Genomic DNA, 24,287 nt, shown 5'->3' on the forward strand with positions numbered 1-24,287 from the left:
ATCAACCAAGTAGATGTCTTGAAACACCATTTTCCAAGCATTGAAATTATGGACCAACCAACTAAATGTGAACAACCCAAGAACCCAACGGCTTGCCGTTCCTTCCCTTCCTCTGTACTTGAAAACCCAAACCAAACAATCTCGTCAATTGTTTGTTGTGGAGTTATTTTCTGGTTATGTGAACGCCAACAATCCACAGTCCACAAAACGTTGCTCTCCCACCGACCGACCGACCGACAAACAGCAATAATCAAGCCTGTGCACGTGCATACATGCAAGTACGTCTTTCTTTGTGACAGTCTTCAAGACAAATAGATGGTACATATCATAAGTTCGTGTAAAGTTTCATGATTTAAATCCCCACTAGAGTATTCATTTCTTACAGAGGCGAGTCATCAATATAGCTAGCAAGTCCCATTTACGAGAGGTTACAGCACATAACAATGGGCTATTCAATACTACAAGGCTATTCAAATACTATGCTCTCAACATTGTACAACTGATGTGTCCTCAATGATCAGAGTTGGAAACAAAAGGAGCAAAAAGAATGAACCAATGCTACTGATACAACAACTGGATCGCCTATCTTCCTCAATTTTGGGTCCGAAGACGGCATACAACAGATGGCAAGCTAAAGCAGTTCGCGTAGCTTAGTCGTCTTTCCCCTTGCCCTTTCCTTCAACACCTTTGGCGTTTTCATATGCGGAAAGGAAGAATGTACTCTGATTTTTCTGCAAAAACCTGCATGAAAGCACCCGGTATCAGTTTACATAAAAGTTATTTTGATTCAAAAGTAGATTAACATAAACCTAGTAGCAGATCACCACCCAATAAAGCCTTCTGAAGATATTAGAAAAACGATATCAACAATTCATTCTTTCAGTTCAGAAACAGATCTTGTCAGTGACTAAATCTTACAGTGACAAGACGTTCATGATCTTTGCTTATTTCAATCTTAACGAAATTCAATCAGATATCAGATATGTAATTCCGACGAGCACGTACTTGAGAAAATCAAGTAGTTTCTGCTGTAAGCGGGTTAGCGTTTCCTCTTCAATATTTACGTACGCCAATAACTCTGGCAATTTAACTGCAGCACCATAAAATATGTCATGCAGAGAAACATTCCAAAACATGCAAATTATACATCCAAACACATTTCACTTCACATAATTCTAACATAAATCATCTCAGTTCTCTTGTATGATGAGTACTGTGAGGTCTCCGAGTTTGCTAGAGTGTGACCGTCATCACAGTGAAAAAGAAAAAAAAAGGGGGGGTGGAAGACTCAGAAAAACAAGAGAATATAATGAGGCGCAGGCCGTGGATCCAGAAACTATATGATAACCTGACTAGAGTGGATCCTTAGAAAGGAAATTCCTATTAGGAAGAGTACCCAAATCATGTGGCCGGGAGCATTAAGGAAATTCCTAGAAAGAAGAGTTTGCGGTAAAAGCAGTATCAAGGGGTCACTAGAGAAGCAGTATCAAGGGGTCACCAGAGAAAAATATATCCTAACCTGATAAGATTATGTTAGTAATTAGTAATCAATGTAATAAGCGGTTAGTGGTCTGTTACTAGGGTTGGTTTGTTATTAGGGAGGATGGATCAGAGTAAACTGGGAAAACCCTTGGGAGAGCTAGTAGACCTCTCGAACTTCTACCAATCTATCCTGTAATCTCTTTCAATTACTTCATCAATATAATTTTGCTTTTTTGTTCAATTCCTCAATTCAAGTTCGGTTCTTATCAAATTGGGTATCAAAGCGTACTTTCTTGGGCAAAAAAAAAAAAAGGCTAGAACGTGTGGACGTTGGCAGCGATTAGAAATGCCGATGTTCTCAGAAAAAGATCCGGATTCTTGGATCGTAAAAGTAGAAGAATATCATCTGAATAATCGATTTTCAGAACGTGAAAATGTCTGGTTTGCAGAGGAATTCACGGAAGGTGAGGCACTCGAGTGGTTTCAATGGGAGGACAGAAGTGCTTTTTAGATCAATATGCAACTTCGTTTCATAGCAACGCATGAGAGATTGCTCTTTGAGAAGAATGAGAAGGTTTGGCCATGAAACGTAATGATTTCAAATCTTCACGTTTCTGGCGGTAGGCCAACGCAACTAGTTCTGGAATCGCGGGAGAACGACAACGATTCGATCAATTTTTCGCAATCTGGTGCGAAATCGTTCAGATCTGAGACAATCGGCGGCAATTTGGTGGTGAAAATTGAGAATGCCAATACGATCATGGTTGGGGGTCAACAAGCTGGCAAGAATGGGGCTAGGTCGGGAAATGTTTGCGCGAAACCCAGCGCGATTGAGGCTAGATTCGGAGATCCCGGTGGGACTTGGACCGATACGCGCGATTGCAACACGGAGGGGCCCGATTCCAGCCAGATTTGGACCGGGTCAGGTGATTCCTCCAAAATTGAGTGGGATCCCAACCGAATTTGGACCGGCTTACGTGGTTCCAGAGCTCGCGATGAGGTAAGGCGAGCTGGTCTGGGCGAAATCGCCCCAGATCTCGAAGACCCACGGCGGAAGGGGCGATTTGATTGTGAGCTATGGTCGGAGGGGGAGCGGCGGTCTCGCGCGGCGACGTTTGGGGCTGGGCTCACAATTTCCGGCACGGCTGAGGCTGGGCTTGGCAATTTGGCTGCAGTTTGGACTGGGACACATGATTCCGGCGATGTTGAGGCTGTTTCCAGCCGGTATAGTAGTGACCCACTTTATTCCGGTGATATTATGGCTAGGACATGGAAGTTTGGCTCAAAACCTAGGGTCGGTGGGGCTGAGTTTCGAAATTCCAGCCAAATGAGGGTTGGGTCACGCGTTTCCGGTGTGGGCAGGTCCGATTCTTGCATGATTGGGTCTGGGCTGCGTAATTCCAACATTATTGGGCCTACTTCTGGCACAATAGGGGTTGGGCCTACAAATTTCAGCAAAAGTGGGACCAATTTCAACAAGATATGTAATGGGTCCTCAAATTTTGGCCCAAATTGGACTGGGTCTGGGAATTCCAGCACTCCTGGGGCTGGGGATGGAGAACTTGACTTCATTGGAGTAGGACTTGGACACTCTGCAAATGGGAGATCTGATATTTCTGAGTTTGTAACTCCAAAAACCAAAATTTCTATGTTTCTTGGACTAAACAATGGCTCCAATGGGCTCTCAATTACACTTATGTGGCACCTTTTCCGCCTTGGTTTGTCACCGTTGAAGTTAGCTCTTCAAGGATTGCGATGCCCTTCAACATTCTGAAAGGTGGGCTTGACGACATGGGAAGGAGATGGCGTCATTCCACTACAGTCACTTGACCACACCTTGAGGACAAGGTGTCTTGGGGAGGGGAGTGATGATAGGATTATGTTAGTAATTAGTAATCAATATAATAAGTGGTTACTGGTCTGTTATTAGGGTTGGTTTGTTATGTTTGTTAAGCTACTTAGTATATAAGGAATTGAAAGAGACTGAACGGGAGGATGGATCGGAGTGGGAAAACCCTTGGGAGAGCTAGCAAACCTCTCGAACGTCTACCAATCTACTTGTAATCTCTTTCAATTACTTCATCAATATAATTTTACTTTTCTGTTCAATTCCTCAATTCAAGTTCGGTTCTTATCATAACCCTGTACAAATAAATGCGCATCCACAGTTAAAGGGAGCATACCAAAGAGTCGTAGTAAATGTTCGGCACCATATATGGTTGATGGAGAGACATCATCTGAGACAACTTCATGAAATTGTTTGCGTTCCTTCTTATATAAGAGCATCATTGGCAAAGCTTTATCAAAGTAACATCGTATTCCTTTCAATATTTCTGATACTGAATCAGTTATCCTGCATCCAAGAAAAATCATCAGAATAGACTGGTGGACCCCAAAATGGCAAAAATTCAACTGTAAAAATGTTGAGTAACATTTATACATGTTAAAAAATGCAACGTAAAAACATGAAATTGAGGGAGTGGAGTTCTAACCAAAAAAGTTTTAAATATATATTTTTGAAAGTATGAAAAATTAGATGGACTACTTTTGATTGGGTGGACATGAATTACTAATAAAATGACTCTAATTAGTAGTTTAACACAAAAAGGAGAAAAATCTTACTGCATATTATAAAATTGGGGAGTAGTGACTCCAATTAGTAGTTTAACACAACAACAACAACAAAAAGAAAAATCTTACTGCACATTATAAAATTGGGAAGTCGTATTTAAATCAATATCCGAGTGAAAAGTAAAAGAACAAAAGTAACAACTAAATTACTTGACACAAAACAAAAAAACAAAACAAAAAAAAAAACAAAAAACAAAAAACCAAAAACAAAGGCAAGCATATGAATATAACTATAGAAACTACACTCAGACAAACCATAACAGGACTTGAGTTATACTTACACACTATCCTTCTTCGAACGATAATCAAGGTACTTTGTTATAATGTCATCAACGGTTGGTGAACGAGGAAGCTTGACCAGCTACAACAGTTAAATGCATAAATGGATGTGACAGCAAAATGAATTATATGTGCATGATACATTCATCGAGAAGTAACTGTGCAAAAATTTTGACAAGAAAAATGATTCGAATCATTAAAAAAAATAGATTCATCGCACACAATAAAACTAAAATTAATTATGATTCAAGTAGAAGTAACTAATGCAATTTCAGTTTTTACATAATCAACAGAATTAGGACATGCGGACATTCATGAGGTTCATCATAAGATTTTTTATGAAGTGTATGGACGCTCTTTTGACTCTTTGACAAAATGATCTAAAGAAGTATAGGTCAAGAAAGCACAAAAGATTAAATATGATTGTAGAAATAAATTGACTAAAGATGGTCCTAGTGTTATCTTCTGTTAAAGTATAAAACTATTGTTGGCCCACCTCCTAATAGTTTAAGCTTTTGGGATGGATTGGTAAACTAACATGGTATCAGAGCAGAAGGTCCTGAGTTCAAACCTCTGTAATTGCACTCTTTATCCCCATTTAAAATTGTCATCATGTGTTGGGTCTTTAATATATCTCGGGCTTAAATATTCACGTGTTGGGCTTTCCAATTAATTTACCCACACGATTGCCCATTGTCCAGCCCGCACGTGAGGGGGAGTATTAAAGTATAAAATTATTGTTGGCCCACCTCCTAATAGGTTAAGCTTTTGGGATGGATTGGTAAACTAACATCTTCCTTTTTTTTTTTTTTTTTTTGAAAAATGGAAATTCACAGATTTTCAGGAAGAATAATAGCCCTATCAATGATTACTCTTGAAAGTAAAATAATTTCCAAACTACCAATGATTTAATGAAACATCAATAAGAGGCAAGACATTCTGAAACTTGATACATACCTTATCCTGCTGATTAACATATTCATAATCATCAACAAGCTGCTTCTTAAGTGTTGCTGGTATTTGAATCTTGACAAGCTTTTCCAAGGATATGTTGTCCTTCTGAAAATCATGGAACCGCACTTAGTACAAGTTTATCAAAAGAAAGCCTGATCAGTGCAATTTGTAAGAGGCTAAGAGCTAAAAGAATAGTTTAAGTTCCTGGGTTACGCATCTGGTTAATTGTCTATGGTTATAACTTACGACGAAAGCTTTGTCCACACACACACACACAAATATGTATATGTATATACACTAAAAAGATCAACCTCCAGGTTGGATAATTAAACCTTTGTGTTCTCCATCATTGTTTTTATTCTCCTACCATACTAATGGGTCACCAGTGGAGAGAATAAAAACCTATGTATACGGCAAATTAATGATTTGGTTAAAAAGATATAATCAGAATCATAATACAAACCAGACCTCAGCACCTGAGTCACTCTTACGTTTCTTCCCCTTTCCCACTGCAATGAAAAACTATAAATTAAGAAATGGAAGTCTTCTGCCACGATAAATACGTTCTTGCAAAAACAAGTACTGTAAATATTACTTGCATCTTGATGATTTTAAAAAAAAAAAAAAAATAGCTACTCAACGAAACAAAGACAAGGGAGAAAAAGCTTTGAAGAAAATAAGGAGAAGAATGTTTTAAGATAATCAGTACCATTGGTCTTGACATCCTCTTTCTCAACTTTGGCATCTACAAAATGCAAGATATAAATATAATAACTAGTAAAGATAGGAATGACAGAAGGACAGTTTAAGTATAAAGTTAGAGCACTTTGAATGTTCATGCTTTGTATGAAAAAACTTTACCACCTCATACACTTACATTTTGAAATATATATATATATATATATATATATGCTTGTCATTCATGTTCTTTAACAGAGACATATCATTCAGTATATTTGGAGCTTCTAGCTTAAGGGTTCAATATTCGGATAAGCTAGAATTTCATAATTCACGGGGGAAAAAAAGGACTGGAAATACGTTTTATGGAATTTTGAGCCCATTCTATGATATTGATATATGACTATATGAGATGACTATAGCTGAAAAGAATATTTTAAGGAATTTAGTAGAAAAACATTGGAAAGCCATTTAGGGTTGTTGCATGAGCAACTTTGGTTGACTCAACAATTGTATGGCACTAAGTAGGCACCAACAGGCCCTTGACATTCACAAGCCAAGCGCTAGACTACTACAAACCCAGTGTGCTCAGTGTGCCGTGCAACCGGCCACCACACCTGGCACATGTAGTGGGCCACACAAGGGCAACTAAGCTAGGTTAGACCATTTCGAGGCTTTTTGGGCATTTTGGCCCATTTCAGTTAAGCCTTTGATATTCTAAGACGTCCTAGATATTTTTGAAGCACAGAAGATATTTTAAAAGTTTACGGGATTTTTATAAAATAAAATGATGACTTATCTTGTCATGATTATTGGATAAAAAAGAAGTCCTGAGGTGGCCATTCAAAAAGCAAGATGACAAAGATTAGTGATGACTCATAAGAAGCTAATACATGGCAACAGACTAAAATGGCTAGGTGCCATCACAGATTTAAAGACTAACCTATGCAACCATGCTAAATGGTTTGCATGCAAAGGAATCTAAACGACAAGCATACTAAGAGACACATAGTGCTAGATGGCACATATGCGAGGAAACTTGGTGTCAAGGATGCCAAATGATAAAAATAAGAGCCAACATATGATTAAAAACCAACCTAAGTGACCATTGCTTAACCAAAGTGAAAACTCAATCTTTTCATAGTCTTAAAAACCAAGAGTTTATTATGAACCTTTAATAATTCATAAATTTCCCCATCTTCTTAGTTCAACAAAGTAGGTAAGTAATCCCTTTCACTGCATCATAAGAACAATAGTACGTGTTTATTTTATTTATGAGCGGGTCTCCAAAGTTTATGTGATGTTTGTTAACATCCGTACTCTACATGCTTTCATGAGTTTACCAAACTATTATTTTATATGAGTATGATGTGAGCTCTCTCGTTAAATATGAACCCACCCAGTTAGAGAAATAATAGTCAAATCCTTGAGGAAAAGAAAGTCTAAGAGACTGGGTCGTCAAGTTAGGCTTCTAATAATTTGTGAGATTAGCATCATACTAGTGGTCCCTAGAAAAGTATTTGAAAGTGGACAGAGCTTTTAAGTATTGTAGTTTGCTTACTAAGCTTTATGCTAAATATAGTTGTTTTAATGCTAATAAGCTTTTGTGTAGACTCCGAGTTGTCTAAGCAAGTTGGTCCAGGAATTTGAAGTGTTACCATATGTTGACACTTGTCCTTATGCATGTGAGTAACTTGGTATCCTTGACACCAAGCTCCTTTGCATGTAAGCCATCTAGCACCACGTGTCCCTAAACATGTTTGTCCCTTAGATCCCTTGCATGCAAGCCATCTAACATGATTACATAGGTTACGCTTTAACCCTAAAATGACACCTAGCCATCTTTTTCTATTGGCATTCAGTAGACTCTTAAGAATCATCAATAATATTGGAAATCTAGCTGGCTTTTCAAGCCCATTTTAAATCGCTACTAGTTTGCTGGGCCACTTTAAGTTTAAAAAGAAAAATAAGGAAATGAGATAAATTGAAACCCTAGAAGGACTTTGAAGTCTGAATGGGCAGGGATAAAATCCCTATTAGTTATGACCTGGTTTACATAAATTAATGCTTTCAATTCCCTTCATTAATTTGTTGGATTACTCTGACCCTCCTCGTCAGAGTCTATAAGTATAAAATCATGGCCAAAGTCATAAACCTTGATGGGCAATAGGAAGGCCACCCATCCCCTCAGAACAACGTACTGATATAAAAAAAAAATACCCCTAAGCTAATAACTCCTTAACCTTGGCAAACAAGCCACAAAAGATCATTTTCAGGGGACACTAGAATAGAAATAACAAGAGTACAAAAACGAAGAAAACAAACCGTGGAACAATATCTAGATTTAAGACAACATAGCCAAATAAAAAGGAACAAATTTTACCAGCAGAGCTTTTAGGTTTGGTTTGAGCCGAACGGCCTGATTTTGAATTCTTGTCCACACCCTGCTTTTTGTCAAGGGTCTGCTGCTTTAACACGTTCTCTTCTGTATATTTCATCAGTCGATCGACTCCAACCCATTCGTCCCAACTGTTGGCAAGATGTCCAAGCCAGAGTAATGATTTCTGTATCCCCTTTCGGAAAGGGTATAATTATTAAATCAAAGGAAACATTTCTATTGAAGCTATACAAGCTTACGTACTCCCTAGATAGCATAAAGTGGATTACTCCACAAGAAGTTGGATAATATATTGTTTTTCTATTTAATATGGTGATTCTTCTGCAAGAAATCTCCATTTCTGTTCACCCAATCTGCCAAACCTGAGAGTAAAAACGCCAGCTATCGGCCTATTCTATGTAAATTACTAACTTATGTGTTCTTGAGCAAAAAATAAATTGCTATTTTACGAAGCTCTACATTGAACTAAAAGCTCAAGGGTACTACATCAAAACACAATAATTTGAAGAGAGAAAATATGGTTAAACATTTTTATTTTGAACCCAACCACCTTTGAGTCTGACCTTCAAAAAAGAATAAAGATGAATAGATGGCATACTCACTTTTTATTCCAACCCTGCAAAAAAAAAAAAAAAAAAAAAAGGATGCATCAGTTATCAAAAAGCATTTTCTTAGGCCAACATATTACCGCGTTAACAGCACCAACAAAAAAGGGGGAAAAAAAAAAAAAAAAAAAAAAAAAGGATGCATCAGTTATCACAAAGCATTTTCTTAGGCCAACATATTACCGCGTTAACAGCACCAACAAAAAAGGGGGATTTTAATGGGAAAAAAATTAGACTGAAAGGACAAAATGCAGTTGGTAACATATATGAAAAACGATAACAAAACAAAGGGTAGATGAAAGCTATGAACTTACAAGGTAGTGAACGAAGTATTTCCATTCTTTTTTCCTCAACTCAGCCCTTTGAACCTAAAACAGAGTCACGAAAGCTCAAATTTTTCCTCAGTCGTAAACATGAAAAGGGATACAAAAGGCAATTCTTGAAAGAAAAAACCCCGATTCCTTGCTTGATGTATAGCAATTCTAAATTTTCCTCTTTTCAGAGTTTTCTAGGCTACCAAACAAGCACCATTTCTCGAATTCAAAAAACCCTAAGCACAAGACCTAAAGTAAAAAACAACGAGATAATCAAATACTCCCAATCAGCCTCAAGAAGGGGAAAAAATGTACTGAAAGAGCGAATTTCCACAAAAACATGGAAAAGGAAGAACGGAAAACTGAGATAAAGGAAAAAGGAAGGGGAAAGAGAAAGGTGCCTTGGCTTCGTAGATGCGAGGGCCATGGTAGGCGAGGACCTTCTCCCCCTCGGAGAAGAGGCTGGAACTGGACGGAGGAGAGTCGCCGCCGGAGGAGGTGCCGTCGCCGCCGGAGTCTTCCTTGGAGGAGTTTCCCATTTTCCGAGACGGAGAAGATCCCTTGTTAGTTTCAGAATCAGTTTCTTTCTTTTCTTCTCTTTTTTATGTCCGTCTGCAGCCAGCCAGCCAGCGAGCGAGCGCGCACTCGGTTTTTTTAAGTTTTCGCTGCTGCTGTTTCAAACTTCAAGCCAATCTGGATCTGGATCAGGGATTTTTTGGGCCTTCCTTGGATTGGGTTCTGCAATGAGGCGCCCCAAGTCAGGGGCAATCACGTCCAAAGAAAATTAGGTGATGGGCCGCAACTTTGGATTTACCTAAATTTTGATGGGAAAAAGAGAGAAATAGGTTAAGACTTAAGATGAATTAAAATTAATAAGTCAATAGTTTATATAAGTTAATAAATAGGTTAAATTATTATTTTTGTCCATAATTTGTCTAGTTATGAACCATAACTTGACAAGTTATTATCCATAAATCATGATTTTTGTCCATAACTTGTTTAGCTATGAACTATAACTTGACAAGTTTGTCCATAACTTATCTGATTATGAACCATAACTTGACAAGTTATGGCCTATTAACTTTTACAATTAAAAGTTGACCTATATATTTCCTTAAGCTTTTTATATTGGCTATTTTCTACTATTTCTAAATTTATTTTTATTAAGGCACCCAAAATATTTAAAACTTTAATTAATTTTCTTTTTAATATATAAAGCTCACGTAATTTCACAATTATATACACCCCATATCTTTTCATTGAAATTGAAATAAAAATAAATGAAAAAACGGCATCGTTCACTTCGCAGATTCGAGTTTTTAATTTGAGTTGAGATATGATATTTTCTGAGAGCTTTTCACTGTAGCAGAAAAAGTTAGATGTGATATTTTTTGAGAGTTTTTTACTGTAGAAACTTAGAACTGAAAACTCGAATCGGTAAAATGAACGAAGCCAACGTGATTCCAAAGAAGAAGTAGAAGAAGAAAGAAGAAGAATCTAGAGATACTCGTTTAAAACATTTTCGTTTCTCAAGTCTTTTATTTTTCTAGAAATTTGACTGTTGCATCAGGTTTTCTCAAGGTTTTTTCCTCCTTTTTTTCAGTGGTTTTTTTTTCTCTGATTTTTATATAAATCGCAAAGTTGAAAAAAGTTGTCTCCTCTGCAATTCTTCTGAGAGTTGAATAAACAACAAATATGGCCAGTTGATATTTCCTCCTTTTCTTTTTTATTTCCAAAAAGGAAAAAAAAGAAAAAAAAAAACCTATAGAGCAAAATGAGGGAGAGAAGGACAAGATGAACAAGAGGAGGCTTGATCTCGTGTTGTTTCCATGGCAACTGATTTAGACAATTCCTCTACGGCCTCAATGGAAGAAAGCCTTTCTTCCTCCGGAAACCAATGAGCCCCCCCCAATTCACTCCCAAGAAACATATTGCAATGAAAATGAGCCAAAAAAGAAAAAGAAAAAAAAAACGAAAATTCATTCACATGTAAAGATCTTTTATCAAAAACAAAAAGGAAATTATAAATCTTTTTAAGAAAGAATGAGATGTGGAGATGTATGGGGTGTATACAAAGTGTTTGTGGAATTATGTGAGTCTTTCATATTAAAAATAGAAGAAATTTATATTTCAAATATTTTGGGGTGCCTTAATAAAAATTTAGGGGGTGAATAAATATTTTTTTTGAATTTATAAAATTGTAATAATTACACTACATGATAAAATTTTATATTTGAGTTAAAATTTATCAAAATTATCAGAATATCATAAATATAACAAAAATGGCATAGTCATTATCATAATGATGTAATGATATAATAATTATTTTAATGATATCAAAATTTTATTGTTCTTGTAATATCTTAAAAATTTTACTATATTTAAACTCTGTTATTAAAATTTTGATGTATGTGTAAATAGCCCTTTTTAATATATTCGAGAAAAAAAATAAAAAATACCACTCAGAAATTAGAATGTAAAAAATAGTATTTATGTCAACTCATTTAAGAATAAACAACGGTCATTCAAATAATGAGAAGAATACAAAATTCTCTGTATTCTCTGCTAGGGTTTTGCAAGGTTCTTGTTGTGCTGCCTTTACTTTTCTTCCATTAAACCGAAGTTTAGCACCGGCCTTAGGCTAGCTGTTAAATCTTTGGCCTAGGGGAGGGAGCGGTGCACAGGTTCAGTTTTTAGCGGAAGGGACCGCAGCTATAGAATGATCGAATATGTAAAAGTGGTTTATGGTTTACGATTCTCAGCCTTTATGGATTGAGATCGCAACTGTTTGAAGTCGGTGATCAAAGGACGAGGCTGGTTCGTCTAAGGGAGGAGGTCCTTTGGTGTTGGTCGTATTCGCACTTGTTTAGATTGTGGTTATATCTCATCTTTTTCTTTTGCTTAGTCTGCTTTCGTCCAATAAGCGTGACTGAATCTTCGTTGCTTTGACATTATGTAGTTCATTTTTGTATGGTTTTCCCGCAAGAGTCATTTCTTTATGGTGTTTGGCATGGCCTCAGTAGGTCTTTTTCTCTTAACCAATTGGAGTTCTCCATCCATTGTCGAGGTTCATTTCAAAGAGCCAGTTGAATGGTCGATAATTAGTTTGGCTATGTGTTTATCCGTTTATGAAACTAGACATATGTTTTGTTACCTTTCGCGTCATTAGATTGTACTGATGGAACCAATTACTTCTTGTAGTTAAAGTGTCATAAAAGACCGAGATTAGTATTAGTGTGCATACATCTTTAAAGTGGAATACAACTTACCTATTTTTTTATAAAAAAAGAAAAAGAAAATAGAAGGTCATAATGATTCCTTGTGTTGGAACTTTGGGCCGGCAGGCAGGCCTATATGCCGGCCCATCCAAAGTTGTAAATTCGGGCTCGGGCTCGGGCAGCCCGAAGTTGGTCACCACGCCGGAGCCCGCCACCGTGTAGGCGCCATCAACTGCCGTCCGCCGGAGTTTTTTTTGAATTTTTCTAGCTAAGCCCAATTTGCCCGAGAAACGGTCAAAATTTCGACTGTTGGCGCCCGACCCGAAAATAAGCCTGAAAACCCAAATTTTGCCCGAATGCCCGAAAACCCGTCCAATGACTAGTTTTTTTACCGTTGCTGCCCAAACCAGCCGAACCTGACCCGCCGAAACGCTAAAGTAGCAGTTGCACCCGGAATTTTTTGAAAAAAAATTCAATTTTTTAACCCAAAAATTTCTCTATACATACCCCCCATCCCCCACACATTTTTCTCACTCAAAGTCTCTCAATCCCTCTTAATTTCTCTCAATCTCTCTCAATTTCTCTCAATCTCACTCAATCTCTCAAATCTCTATCACAATTTTTCTAAAAACTATCACATTATCCTAAAGCTCTCTCTCTTAAAGCGCTCTTATTTTTTTATAATGGATCCTTTTGGTTATAGTGGTATTCCCGTTGATGCCCAACACAATGTGGAAGAAGGGCAATTTTTCACTAATGAATTGTTACGCATCAATCTACTAATCCGAGCCCTGGTGGACGTACTAGAGGTGGTGGTCGCAACTGTCACGCCCCAGGGTAGGGGTCGGTGACGTGCAACTCGATTAGGGGGTTAAACGCATGATAATAAAGAAAATTCTCAACGAGCCCCACACTTAATTAAAATAAATTGCAAGGGAGAGACTAAAACTCAAGCTTTTCACACTGTACTAAACTCAGGATCTATCCACAGGATCTTCATTATCGTACATACATGACATGTAAATAAAACATTACAGACATCAACCACAGTCTAGAAATTCAAATATTAGAGTTTACAAATTCTTACATATATCCAAGAGGATGAACACAATCCTCACTTGATTGAATGGTAGAAAATAATCCAACTACTCCGCACCGGTCCTAGAGTCGCCTGAGAGGGGTTTAATATATATATATATATATAACAATAAAACGTGAACGAAAGGCCCAGTAAGATATAATTTAAAATAACTTTATAGATAAATGAATAAATAAATAAGCGAGTAAATAAATAAATGACTAAGTAAATAAAATAAGACATTCAGTCCCGACACAACAGCCGGAACCTCACATCCTTTTTCTCAAAGGAAATATATCTGAAAATATATCCGTATTCCAGGCATCAACAAGTAATTTATACTATGATAAATTACTTACACAACCACATGCACAAGCCATATCACCCCCAAGGATGCACTCTCCATATCCTATTTTGACCATCAGCCGATTTACCAATTCGCAAGATCACTTGTCCTAAGAAATCATTTATTAAACTTTATGAAATCATTCATTATAATCTCATGAACTATAACAAGCCATGAGTCCCATGAACTACAACAAGCCATGGTCTCATGTACTACAACAAGCCATGGGTACCATGAACTACACAAGCCATGGGTTTTAAATATTTTTCTTTCGCAAACAAGCCCCTTTCTTTAAAACATTTACAAGGTCAAAACTCTTTTTAAAATCAGGCTCACAAGGAAAAAGGAGAAGAAATCCTACCTCGTAAATATCAAACCTGTGGCTAGTGGTGCACTAGTCTGGCTTCCGCTTCCTCAAGCCACTCAATCCGAGTCCTCAGCTAATACTGATACAAGACAATACTTTAGGATTCAATGCTCATTCATAAAGTAATTCAATCTCAATTATATACCAAGATTTCCTATTAGTGTGCCCTAATCAATTTCATGTTTCAAATCACCATTCCAAGGATTTTCAATCTCAAAATATGGATTAAATATGCTAATCCATCTACTCTAGGTCCCAAATGAAGCTAATTTGGGTCATCCTTGAAAACAGATGTCAAAACAGCATTTTTAGGCCAAACAGGGTCAAACCCCATGTATACCAGCCGACCGGTGACAGAGCAGTGCAACACCACCGGTCACTGGTGGTGTACAATCCGGTCGACCAGTGGGGCCAATGCAATCCGGTCGACCGCACAGGTCGACCGGTGAAGAACACCAGTGCGAGAAACTTGCAAAATCAGTTTGAAAACCTACAAATCCAGTCCCAAAATCAAAATATCTCAAAGGACAACACCTGAATCCGGGTTCTAGGTACTAAATCAAGTCTAAAGAACCCGAGATCCCCAATTTCTACCATATTTTTAGTCAAAATCCATCAAAATCTATTTCGAACTAAAAATAAGTTTTAAATCTAAAAAACTTGAGATTCAAGAGAGGTTTTTCAGAGATCTTATCTCAAATCCTTCTCTTGACGTTGAAAACTCTTTGAAATTCCTCTTTAGTTCGAAATCCGGTTGATTTTGAAGCAAAAACAAAAGAGAGAGTTTGAGAGTGAGAGTGAGATAGAGAGAGAGTGCACGGGAAGGAAAAGGAAAGGAAGGGAAAAGAAAAGGAAAAGGAAAGAAAAAAGAAAATGAAAATGAAAATGGACAGGTGTCCAATATTTAAAAATGACAGTCCAGAAATGTGATCATACACACTTGTGGGTAAAAATATAAATGCTGAGAATATTTAAATACCTTAGAATTATTTAAATTCACACGTCAGAAATATTTATTAATTAATAACCAATTAATTAATTCAGATTAATCACACTAATAAATCTCAATTTCCTTAATTAATCTCGTTTAATTTTTCAGGGTGTTACAGGTGGTGGGCGTGGAGAAGCGGCGAGTGCCAGTGCGACTGTGTCTGGAAGTGTTGCAACTTTTAGGACAAAATGCAAGCGCACCTCGACAGTTTGGGATCACTTCGACATAATTGAGGAGATCGACAATGAAGGTGACACTAAACATATAGCTCAGTGTAAATATTGTTTATCTAAATTACAAGCTAACACTATTCACAGTACCACACACTTGAGAAGACACTCCGAAAAGTGTCTTCAAAAGCTTAGCCAATCCGGCGGATCCGAACTCCGTCAAACATAATTATCTTTTGATCGCGCAACTGGTGGTCTAACCACGTGAAAATATGATCCGTAAGTAGATCGTATGGAAGTTGCACGAATGATAGCTGCTTTAAATCAACCACTTAGTTTTGTAGAGCATCCTAATTGACAACGATATATTAAGGTTGTATATAATCCTAATGCATAATTCACTTTAAAAACTACTCTTAGGAAAGATTTATTAAAATTATTTAAAAAAGAAAAAGAAGCATTAATAAACTTTTTACACTCGACTAGCGGGTGTGTTGCGTTAACGGCGTATATTTGGTCTGCCGTTGCCAATAAAGATTATTTAGCTGTAACCGGACATTACTTCAAAGGATTTGATTTAGATAAGAGAATATTAGGTTTTAAATGTGTTCTAAGATCACATAGCGCGAATTTAATATATAATACAATTTTAAATGTAATTGATGAATTTAGATTAAGAGATAGAGTAATGACTATAACATTAGATAATGCTAGTGCCAATACAAAAGCAATTGAGTTCTTTGAAAATGATTTAAGTTTATTCGGTGACGGTACTATTTTCCACCAACGTTGTGCATGTCACGTAATTAATTTAATTGTTAAATCCGGTTTAAAAAAAATATCACATTAAAAAAATTATAGATAGTCTTGCATGGATTCAAGGTAGTAACCAAAGACAAGAAGATTGGTTTAGGTTCTTACAAGCATTAAATATACCTCCTAGAGCATTAGCGTTAGATATGCTTATAAGATGGAACTCAACTTACATAATGCTTTAACAATGCATCCCCTGTAAGGATGCTATAATAAACTATATGTGTGTAAAAGTAGTAGTAGGACATATAGACGCATATGATTGGTAAATTACCGAAGTTTTGTATCAATTTTTAGGTAGGTTTCATGAAGTGACTCTAAAACTTAGTGGGACATATTACCTAACATCACCTTTAGCTTTAGGAGAACTTTTACGAATTAGTATTTTATTTAGCGAATATAGGGATGACCCAATCTTAGGAGTTCCTATCCATTCTATGGAAAAGAAATTTATAAAATATTAGTCTAGTTGCCTTTGTTGTATGGTTTAGGTACTTTTTTTTATCCTAGATTAAAATTAGAAGGTTTAGAAAGTGGTTTAGAAAACTTAGGTGAATTTTTAGGCATCAATTGTTCGAACCAATATCCAATAATAAAGAAAAATATATATTCGATCTATAGCAAATATGAGATTAGGTTAAGAGTACCTCCTAGAGTACAGGAACCGCAACAACAAGATGAAAACCCGCATTCATTCTTGAATGTTTTCGGGTTGAAGAAGAGGAAGAAGACAACTCAAATAGAAGCTGGGAGTGAATCTTCGTCAACAAGTGGCAGTAGCAGTGGCAGCGGTGGCGGCAGCTTCAACGAGCTTATGGTGTACCTCAGTGAAGGCTTAGTAGTCGACGGTACGGCAGAATCATTTGACTTAGTTCAATGGTAGAGGGCACGGGCATTAACTTGGCCAATCCTAACTCAATTGGTAATGGATATATTTTCGATCTCAGTCTCCATTATTTCATCCAAACAAGCCTTCAGTACGACAGGAAGAATACTTGAGGAACGCCGGAATGCATTGCAAAGGGATATTGTTGAAGCCTTGGTTTGCATTAAGGATTGAGATCGGGCCGATCAACGTCTATAGGATACAATTTCGCTGGCAAGCCAAGAATAGATCGATGAATTTAATCGATTAACATTTAATTTTGAAGACGATCCTTCAGCTTCAAATTAAATTGTAAATTTGTAATTTGTAAATGTGTATTTACTTTTGACATTGTATTTTAATTGTATAACTTTGTAAGTTTGTAAAATTTGTAATTCGTCACAAAATGATTGCACTCTTTTTTTCTTGCCAAGTTTTTATCCCAATTGGGTTTTTCTTGGTAAGGTTTTTAACGAGGCAATCATGAATTATGAATTTAATATACATCATTAATATACATGATTAATTTATTCAATTGTGTTAATAATGTCTGTTGAATGTTGATTTTGATTTTTATATAATTTTAACACAAACTAACTTAATAATCATAAAAATTAAAAAATATTAAAAAAAAATTCGGGCTATTCGGACGGGCTCGGGCTGCCCAGCCGGGCTCTGGCAGCCAAATATAAGCCTGCGGCCCCTTCAATGGCATTTTCGGGCTCGGGCAGGTCGGGCATCGGGCAAAAAATTACTATTTTCGGGCGGTCGCGGGCGGCCCGTTTAAAGTTCCAGTACTAATGATACATAAGTATTTAGAATGACATAAAGAATATGCCTTGCACAAAACCACGACAAATCATGTATTTTCTCTTTATTTATTATTGAACGACGTCTTTCTAATTTGGATTTAATCTATGTTTTGAAAGACGTCTTTCTAATTTGGATTTAATCTGCGTTTTGTTTCATTGCATAAATTCAAAGCGATTTTTTTTTTTTTTTTTGCATTCTTCAAATTTTCTTTATCACCTGTGTGCATGTTTCAAGTTTTTATTGGGTACTTCACGTACATTAGTTTGAAAGCACGTGAAATGCATGCACGAGTACACTAAGCGGTGTTAAATTTTTTAATAATATTTATGAAGTATAATTAAAAATTTGTTTTACTTTTTGATTTATTACTCTTCAGAGTTTAGTTTGGTGAAAAAATTATTTAAATATAGCAGATTTTAAATATAAATTAGGAAGCATAATGTCGGTATTCTTAAAAATTTAATCGGCTTACATATAGAGTAAGTACCGCTAAACAATCTATCATCCCTAAACTACCCATTCAAACTCGTTGATTATTCAATGCGTCGATCGTTGTACGAAAATACTTAAAAATTAATAAGATAATCAATGAAAGAGCTTTTTGAGTTTCCTTGATCTAAGATAATCAAATCTCATTCTTCCCTTACCCTCAAAAAAAAAAAAAAATCATCCTTCCTTGCCCTTAGTGGCGCCAAGAGCCTCCTTCTCATAAGTAGCAACAGATTAAACGAAGTTGTATTTTAGGTATTTGAATAATAAAATGGATAAAAATAGTATTTTGGCTAAACACAAAGGGAACTTTGCTTATTTTTTCATGAATAATATTAATTATTGAGGGTAGTTTTAGTATTTTAAAAATTTGACTGGCCAAACATTGAGTAAAAGGGTTATATTTAGACATTTTTCAAAAATAAGAGGGATAAATATGATATTTTAATGTAACAAGAGAATGTTTTAGACATTTTGTATATAAGAGATGCAAAAAATGGTACTCTGATTAAATATAACGGATGTTTTAAGTATTTTTAATAATACAGATTATTAAACATAAGTTTGATACTTTTAATAATTTGACCGGTCAAATATGGGATAAGGGGTTATTTTTAATCCATTTCAAAATACGAAGGGAAACCAATGAGGTTGTTCTTTTGAAGTATAACTTGAGTATAGTTTTTGAGTTAAATTTGAGTTGTAACTTGAGTTGAAGTTAGAACTTGAATAAAGTTGAGTAAAATTGAATAAAGTTGAAACTTAAAAGAACGTGAATTTAAATAAAGTTGAAACTTGAGTTGTCTTTTTTTAAATTTTTTGGACAAAAGAACATGCCCAAGGTATTTTGAAAGAACACGAGGATAGTTTTGGCATTTGTATAATAAGAATGATAAAAATAGTATTTTAATTAAACACATGAGATGTTTAAGTATTTTCATTATAAATAAATGATCATGCACTTTATTGCATAACTAGTTTAGTTACACGCGATACACATATGAATTGTAATTAAAATTTTAATAACAGAATATAAAAAAAAACAAAATATAGAAAAAAAGTTTATTCGGCCTAAACACGATCTTTTTAAAGATTTAAAAAAATATTATAAAATTCCAGCCAGGTTGGGACGGCCTGCGCCTTTCCATTTAGAATAGGCTGACCCGATTTGAAAATTCAATTAGGTCACCGATCCAGACTAGGCGGTTCGAACATTCACCTATAAATGTGGAGTACATTTTTTAACTCTTCTAATAGGGTAAGTTTTTTAGCATTCGGATTAAATTTTATTTATCTGTTGTATGAATATCTAAATTAATTAAAAGTACGTGTGTCGTACGCTATAAAAGTGCTCCCACTCATGCCTCAAGTCGTTGAAATGTAATCGGATGAATATTGACTGAAATAGTATGATATGAATCAAGAAAAGTGAGAACCTGAACTTCTTGACAAAGAGAATGAGCTGACATTTCAAAGCTAGCTAGCTTCTGCAACCAAAATTCCATCCAGGTCGGTCGGGACGGTTAAGCCTTTCGGCGTCTAAGGTCAGGTTGAGCTGTCCCTCTTTTATTTAGAACAGACTGACTCGATTTAAAATTTTATTTATGTCACCGATCCAGACCGGACGGTTCGAACATTCACCTATAAATGTGGAGTACATTTTTTAACTATTTTAAAATAATAATTGTTTAATGTGGAGTACATTTTTTAACTCTTCTAATAGGGTAAGTTTTTTAGCATTCGATTAAATTTTATTTACCTGTTGTATGAATATCTACATTAATTAAAAGAACGTGTGTCGTACGCTATAAAAGTGCTCCCACTCCTACCTCAAGTCGTTGAAATGTAATCGGATGAATATTGACTGAAATAGTATGATATGAATCAAGAAAAGTGAGAACCTGAAAGCCTGGACTTCTTGACAAAGAGGCCCAGGCACTGGGAAATTGGAAAAATTGCTTCCAACAGAATGAGCTGACATTTCAAAGCTAGCTAGCTTCTGCAACCAAAAATTTTCAAGCTTTGTGACGCATGGATATAAATTTCAACGTAGAGTTAAAAAACTTTTCAAACAAGAAGCATAGCAGAAGTACTAAAATTTCTATCTTATCAATTAGTCGTTTGAGTCCTGCCAGCCTTGAGAATAATCAGAACGTGTTTGTAGCTAAGCAGGCTCGTTTTTTCCTAGTATACGAGCTAAGTAATAGAGGTCTAATTAGTTAGGAAATGAAAAAATAAAAATAAAAAAAAATAATTGGCGCGTTTGGAACTCATTCTAAAATGATTTTATTTTTTGTATGTAAATGAAAATGAAAATATTTTTAATCTCAGACATAAATCATTTTTAAAAATGCATTTGGTAGTTTTATCAAGAGATTATTTTCAGTGTAAAAAAACCCATTAATGTCTCTCTTTCTCTCTCTCTTTGCTCGAGAGAAGAGAAAACGAAAATAAAAAATGAAAAACATTTCTCTCTCATTTTACACTAAACCAAAAAATCGTTTTATTTCCGTTTTTATTTTTATTGCGCCAAACGCCGTTTTGAAAACATTTTCATTTTTTTCTTGAAAAATGTGAAAAATAAAAACGGGATCAATTCTAAACACAACATATTTCTCTTGTGCTTTTTTTTTTCTTTTTGATAATTTATGTAATTTCTTGTTGCAATAGCATTCCACCAAAAATAAAATGTCTTAGCATTCAACACGCACTTAGAAATAAAATCATAAGCTAGAGTTAAAAATAATAACAAGGAGAGTCTCAATAGCTAAAGAACTGTTTTTGGTTTTACTTTGCTTTAAGGCAGAAAGTCTACTTTGAACATTAATCAGAATCTTATATGCAATATTAATAAAGAGGGAGAAAAAAGACAAATACCCTTAGAGTATATAGGTCTAGAATTATTAATTCTTTTTTAGTCAAATATGTATATTAGTAAAAAAGATATTAATCGATAGCTCGTTTAGTTCGTTGATTTAAGTTTTTAATTCGAGTTAAGATGTGATTTTATTTGAGAACTTTTTACTATAGCAAAAAAGTTAGATGTGACTGTTTCTAAGAGTTTTTGACTGTAGCAAAACTTGAGTTCTAAACTCGAATCGATAAAATGAACGGAAAGTATGAGGTAAAAATTTAAGCTTATACACTCTAAAAGTAAGTTTAATAATTTTCTTTAATAAAGACGCAAAAACTTGAAACAAATGTGGTTGCCATGATGCAAACTACTTTTCTTCCTTAACGACTTTACAACTAATAAAAAATGAACTTTATTTATAAAGCATATATGGTATTCATTTTCTCTTAGAATGTTGCGTTGGACCTCACTAGTAGTTTCTATAGCGTAGGCATTCTTTATTATGAATACCAAAAGTAACATATCTTTCAAGATCAAAAGGATTCTCAAATCTATATACGATGGATACATGAAAACGTAATTATTAAAAATTTAATTATTAAAAATTTATCTATTTTAATAATTATTTTAATATTTATCTATCGGTTAGTATTATTATTTTAATTATGTGATATTAGCTAAATAGTTGTACTAAATATTATAGTTGAGAAAAAAATATATATAACAGAACTTAAAAACTTATGTAATATATAATTAAATTTTTATATTTAACGGATAACTATGGGTGAAAACAGCATTATTAAAAGCTCATCTATGTGTAAAAAATATCGATGAAAAACGCGTTGAATTGAAAAGGTCCGACAGCAAAGAACACAGATCAGTGGTTAGCCTTGGGAATCACCCACTCAATACAATCCGATATCACCGAGGGGTGAACAAGTCCACAAGAATGACTCCTTCATATTGAACCATTAACGCATTATAATTTAAGAGTTTTCAACTCTCGTGCATGGAGCCGTGACATGCGCATGTCCTATATAATTAATATTTTTCTTTGGTATATATCCTGTATTATTAATTCACTTGGTAGAGAACAAGACAATTTAAAGCCTCGTCACATGACAAACAAAAAGTTCATTAGTTACACGGAAACAAATTGGATTATTGGACCCCCAACAAAGAGACCATATACAGATATTAAAGAATATGTATCAAATATTGTACTTCTAAACTGTAGAATACACGTATAATAAATTATCCAACCAAAAAATGAGAAACTATGAAAGAATTTTATCTTTGTTCTACTGCTAAACTGAAAGGAATTGAACTAGGAAGGAATAATAACGTCAATGATGAGTTCCTGAAATGTAACTGTGTCCTCCACCACCGGAGCTCGGACCCGAATCCTTGATCCCTCCAAGGGCATCAGTGTTGGTAAACTTGTGTCCTTGTCCTCCAGAGCTCGGACCTGAGTTTTTGATTCCTCCAAGGATCTTGGCATTAGTAAATTTATGTCCCTCACCAGGGTTTGGACCGTTCTTGATACCTCCAAGGGTGTTGGCATTAGTAAATTTGTGTCCTGTGCCGGGGCTTGGACCGTCCTTGATACCTCCGAGGGTCTTGGCATCAGTAAATTTGTGTCCCCCACCAGGGCTCGGGCCATCCTTGATACCTCCAAGGGTGTTGACATCAGTAAATTTGTGTCCCGTGCTGAGACTTGGACCGTTTTTGATACCTCCAAGGGTGTTGACATTAGTAAATTCGTGTCCTGCGCCGGGGCTTGGACCGTCCTTGATACCTCCGAGGGTCTTGGCATCAGTAAATTTGTGTCCCTCGCCAGGGCTCGGGCCATCCTTGATACCTCCAAGGGTGTTGGCATCAGTAAATTTGTGTCCCGTGCCGGGGCTTGGACCGTCCTTGATACCTCCATTAAGGGTGTTGACATTAGTAAATTCATGTCCTGCGCCGGGGCTTGAACCGTCCTTGATACCTCCGAGGGTCTTGGCATCAGTAAATTTGTGTCCCTCGCCAGGGCTCGGGCCGTCCTTGATACCTCCAAGTGTCTTAGCATTAGTAAATTCGTGTCCCGTGCCAGGACTTGGGCCGTCCTTAATACTTCCAAGGGTCTGGGCATTAGTAAATTTGTTGCCCTGACCGGGATTGGGACCCGAGTTTTTAATACTTCCAAGGGTCCGGCCATCAGTAAATTTGTGTCCCCCACCACCTGGGCTTGGCCCGGATTGCTTAATGGATTCCAGAGATAACCCATCAAAGAAACCCATCAATATTCCTTTGCGAGCATCATTTTCCCACTTCTTGGCGTTAAAGGGTCGAGCTTCTGTTGCGATAAAGTTGAACAGCAACGGAAGCAAGAAGAAGAAAGTAAAGAGTGTAGACATGTTTGGAGAGCAAGAAAATGGGAGGGAAAAGCAAAGAAGAGTCAGATCAGAAAATAAAGTTAACTTCAAATTTCTTGATCCTAGCTGAGAGCAAAGTGTATTTTGTATGGTTTTTATGATTTGAGCAAAGCAGAGATTCTGGAGTATTTATAATGGTGGGACTAGCTCTATGGGGAGTATGGTTTTTTTATTTTTGTATTTTTTTTTTGTTTGGGATGCAAGGAATTCTTACATTTCAAAACAAAACGTGAAAGAATTCCACATTTTCCAATCTTAATTTTCATATTCAAACCCAAATCGTGAGAGTACTGAGAGACTGCTGAGGAAACAACTAGGATGGTTCTCAAGAGTAGAAAACGGAAGGAAATTTGATTCATTAATCGAGTCCATGTAGACGGTACGTAGAGAGAAAAATATATTAACATATGTTATATTGGATTGAAAAAGAGGGAAAAAAAAGAAAGAAAGAAAAAAGGGCAATATTGAATATTCTTTTAGTCTATCGCCGTCGGGGAAAATTGTGGGCATTGATATTTCATTCTC

The 24,287-nt window shown here is 35.9% G+C and overlaps 2 protein-coding genes across 2 annotated transcripts; both read right to left on the minus strand.

Moving 5' to 3' along the window:
• Positions 1-301: 301 nt before the first annotated feature.
• LOC21392631 (protein MRG1) lies at positions 302-9,977 on the minus strand. The gene is made up of 11 exons (XM_024164882.1): positions 9,743-9,977; positions 9,342-9,395; positions 9,025-9,038; positions 8,408-8,553; positions 6,056-6,091; positions 5,815-5,855; positions 5,350-5,451; positions 4,395-4,474; positions 3,666-3,835; positions 1,006-1,090; positions 302-741 (listed from the first exon to the last, which is right to left on the minus strand). The coding sequence occupies exons 1-11, from the start codon at positions 9,878-9,880 to the stop codon at positions 651-653; spliced, it is 957 nt and encodes a 318-aa protein (XP_024020650.1). The 5' UTR covers positions 9,881-9,977; the 3' UTR covers positions 302-650.
• A 12,565-nt stretch (positions 9,978-22,542) lies between these two features.
• LOC112091382 (basic salivary proline-rich protein 2-like) lies at positions 22,543-23,844 on the minus strand. The gene has a single exon (XM_024164888.1). The coding sequence runs from the start codon at positions 23,742-23,744 to the stop codon at positions 22,692-22,694; it is 1,053 nt and encodes a 350-aa protein (XP_024020656.1). The 5' UTR covers positions 23,745-23,844; the 3' UTR covers positions 22,543-22,691.
• Between the last annotated feature and the right edge of the window lie 443 nt (positions 23,845-24,287).

The sequence above is a fragment of the Morus notabilis genome, unplaced genomic scaffold, assembly GCF_000414095.1.
Source record: "Morus notabilis unplaced genomic scaffold, ASM41409v2 Scaffold939, whole genome shotgun sequence".
NCBI lineage: Eukaryota > Viridiplantae > Streptophyta > Magnoliopsida > Rosales > Moraceae > Morus > Morus notabilis.

Bases quoted from the DNA above. Each gene is read 5' to 3' on its own strand.
- LOC21392631 (XM_024164882.1), bottom strand. From the start codon at position 9,880: ATGGGAAACTCCTCCAAGGAAGACTCCGGCGGCGACGGCACCTCCTCC. The intron at 6,092-8,407 runs GTAAAATTTGTT...TGCATTTTGTAG, and splicing joins CAAACCTAAAAGCTCTGCTG to ATGCCAAAGTTGAGAAAGAG. The intron at 1,091-3,665 runs GTATGCTCCCTT...ATGGTGCTGCAG, and splicing joins ACATTTACTACGACTCTTTG to TTAAATTGCCAGAGTTATTG.
- LOC112091382 (XM_024164888.1), bottom strand. From the start codon at position 23,744: ATGTCTACACTCTTTACTTTCTTCTTCTTGCTTCCGTTGCTGTTCAAC.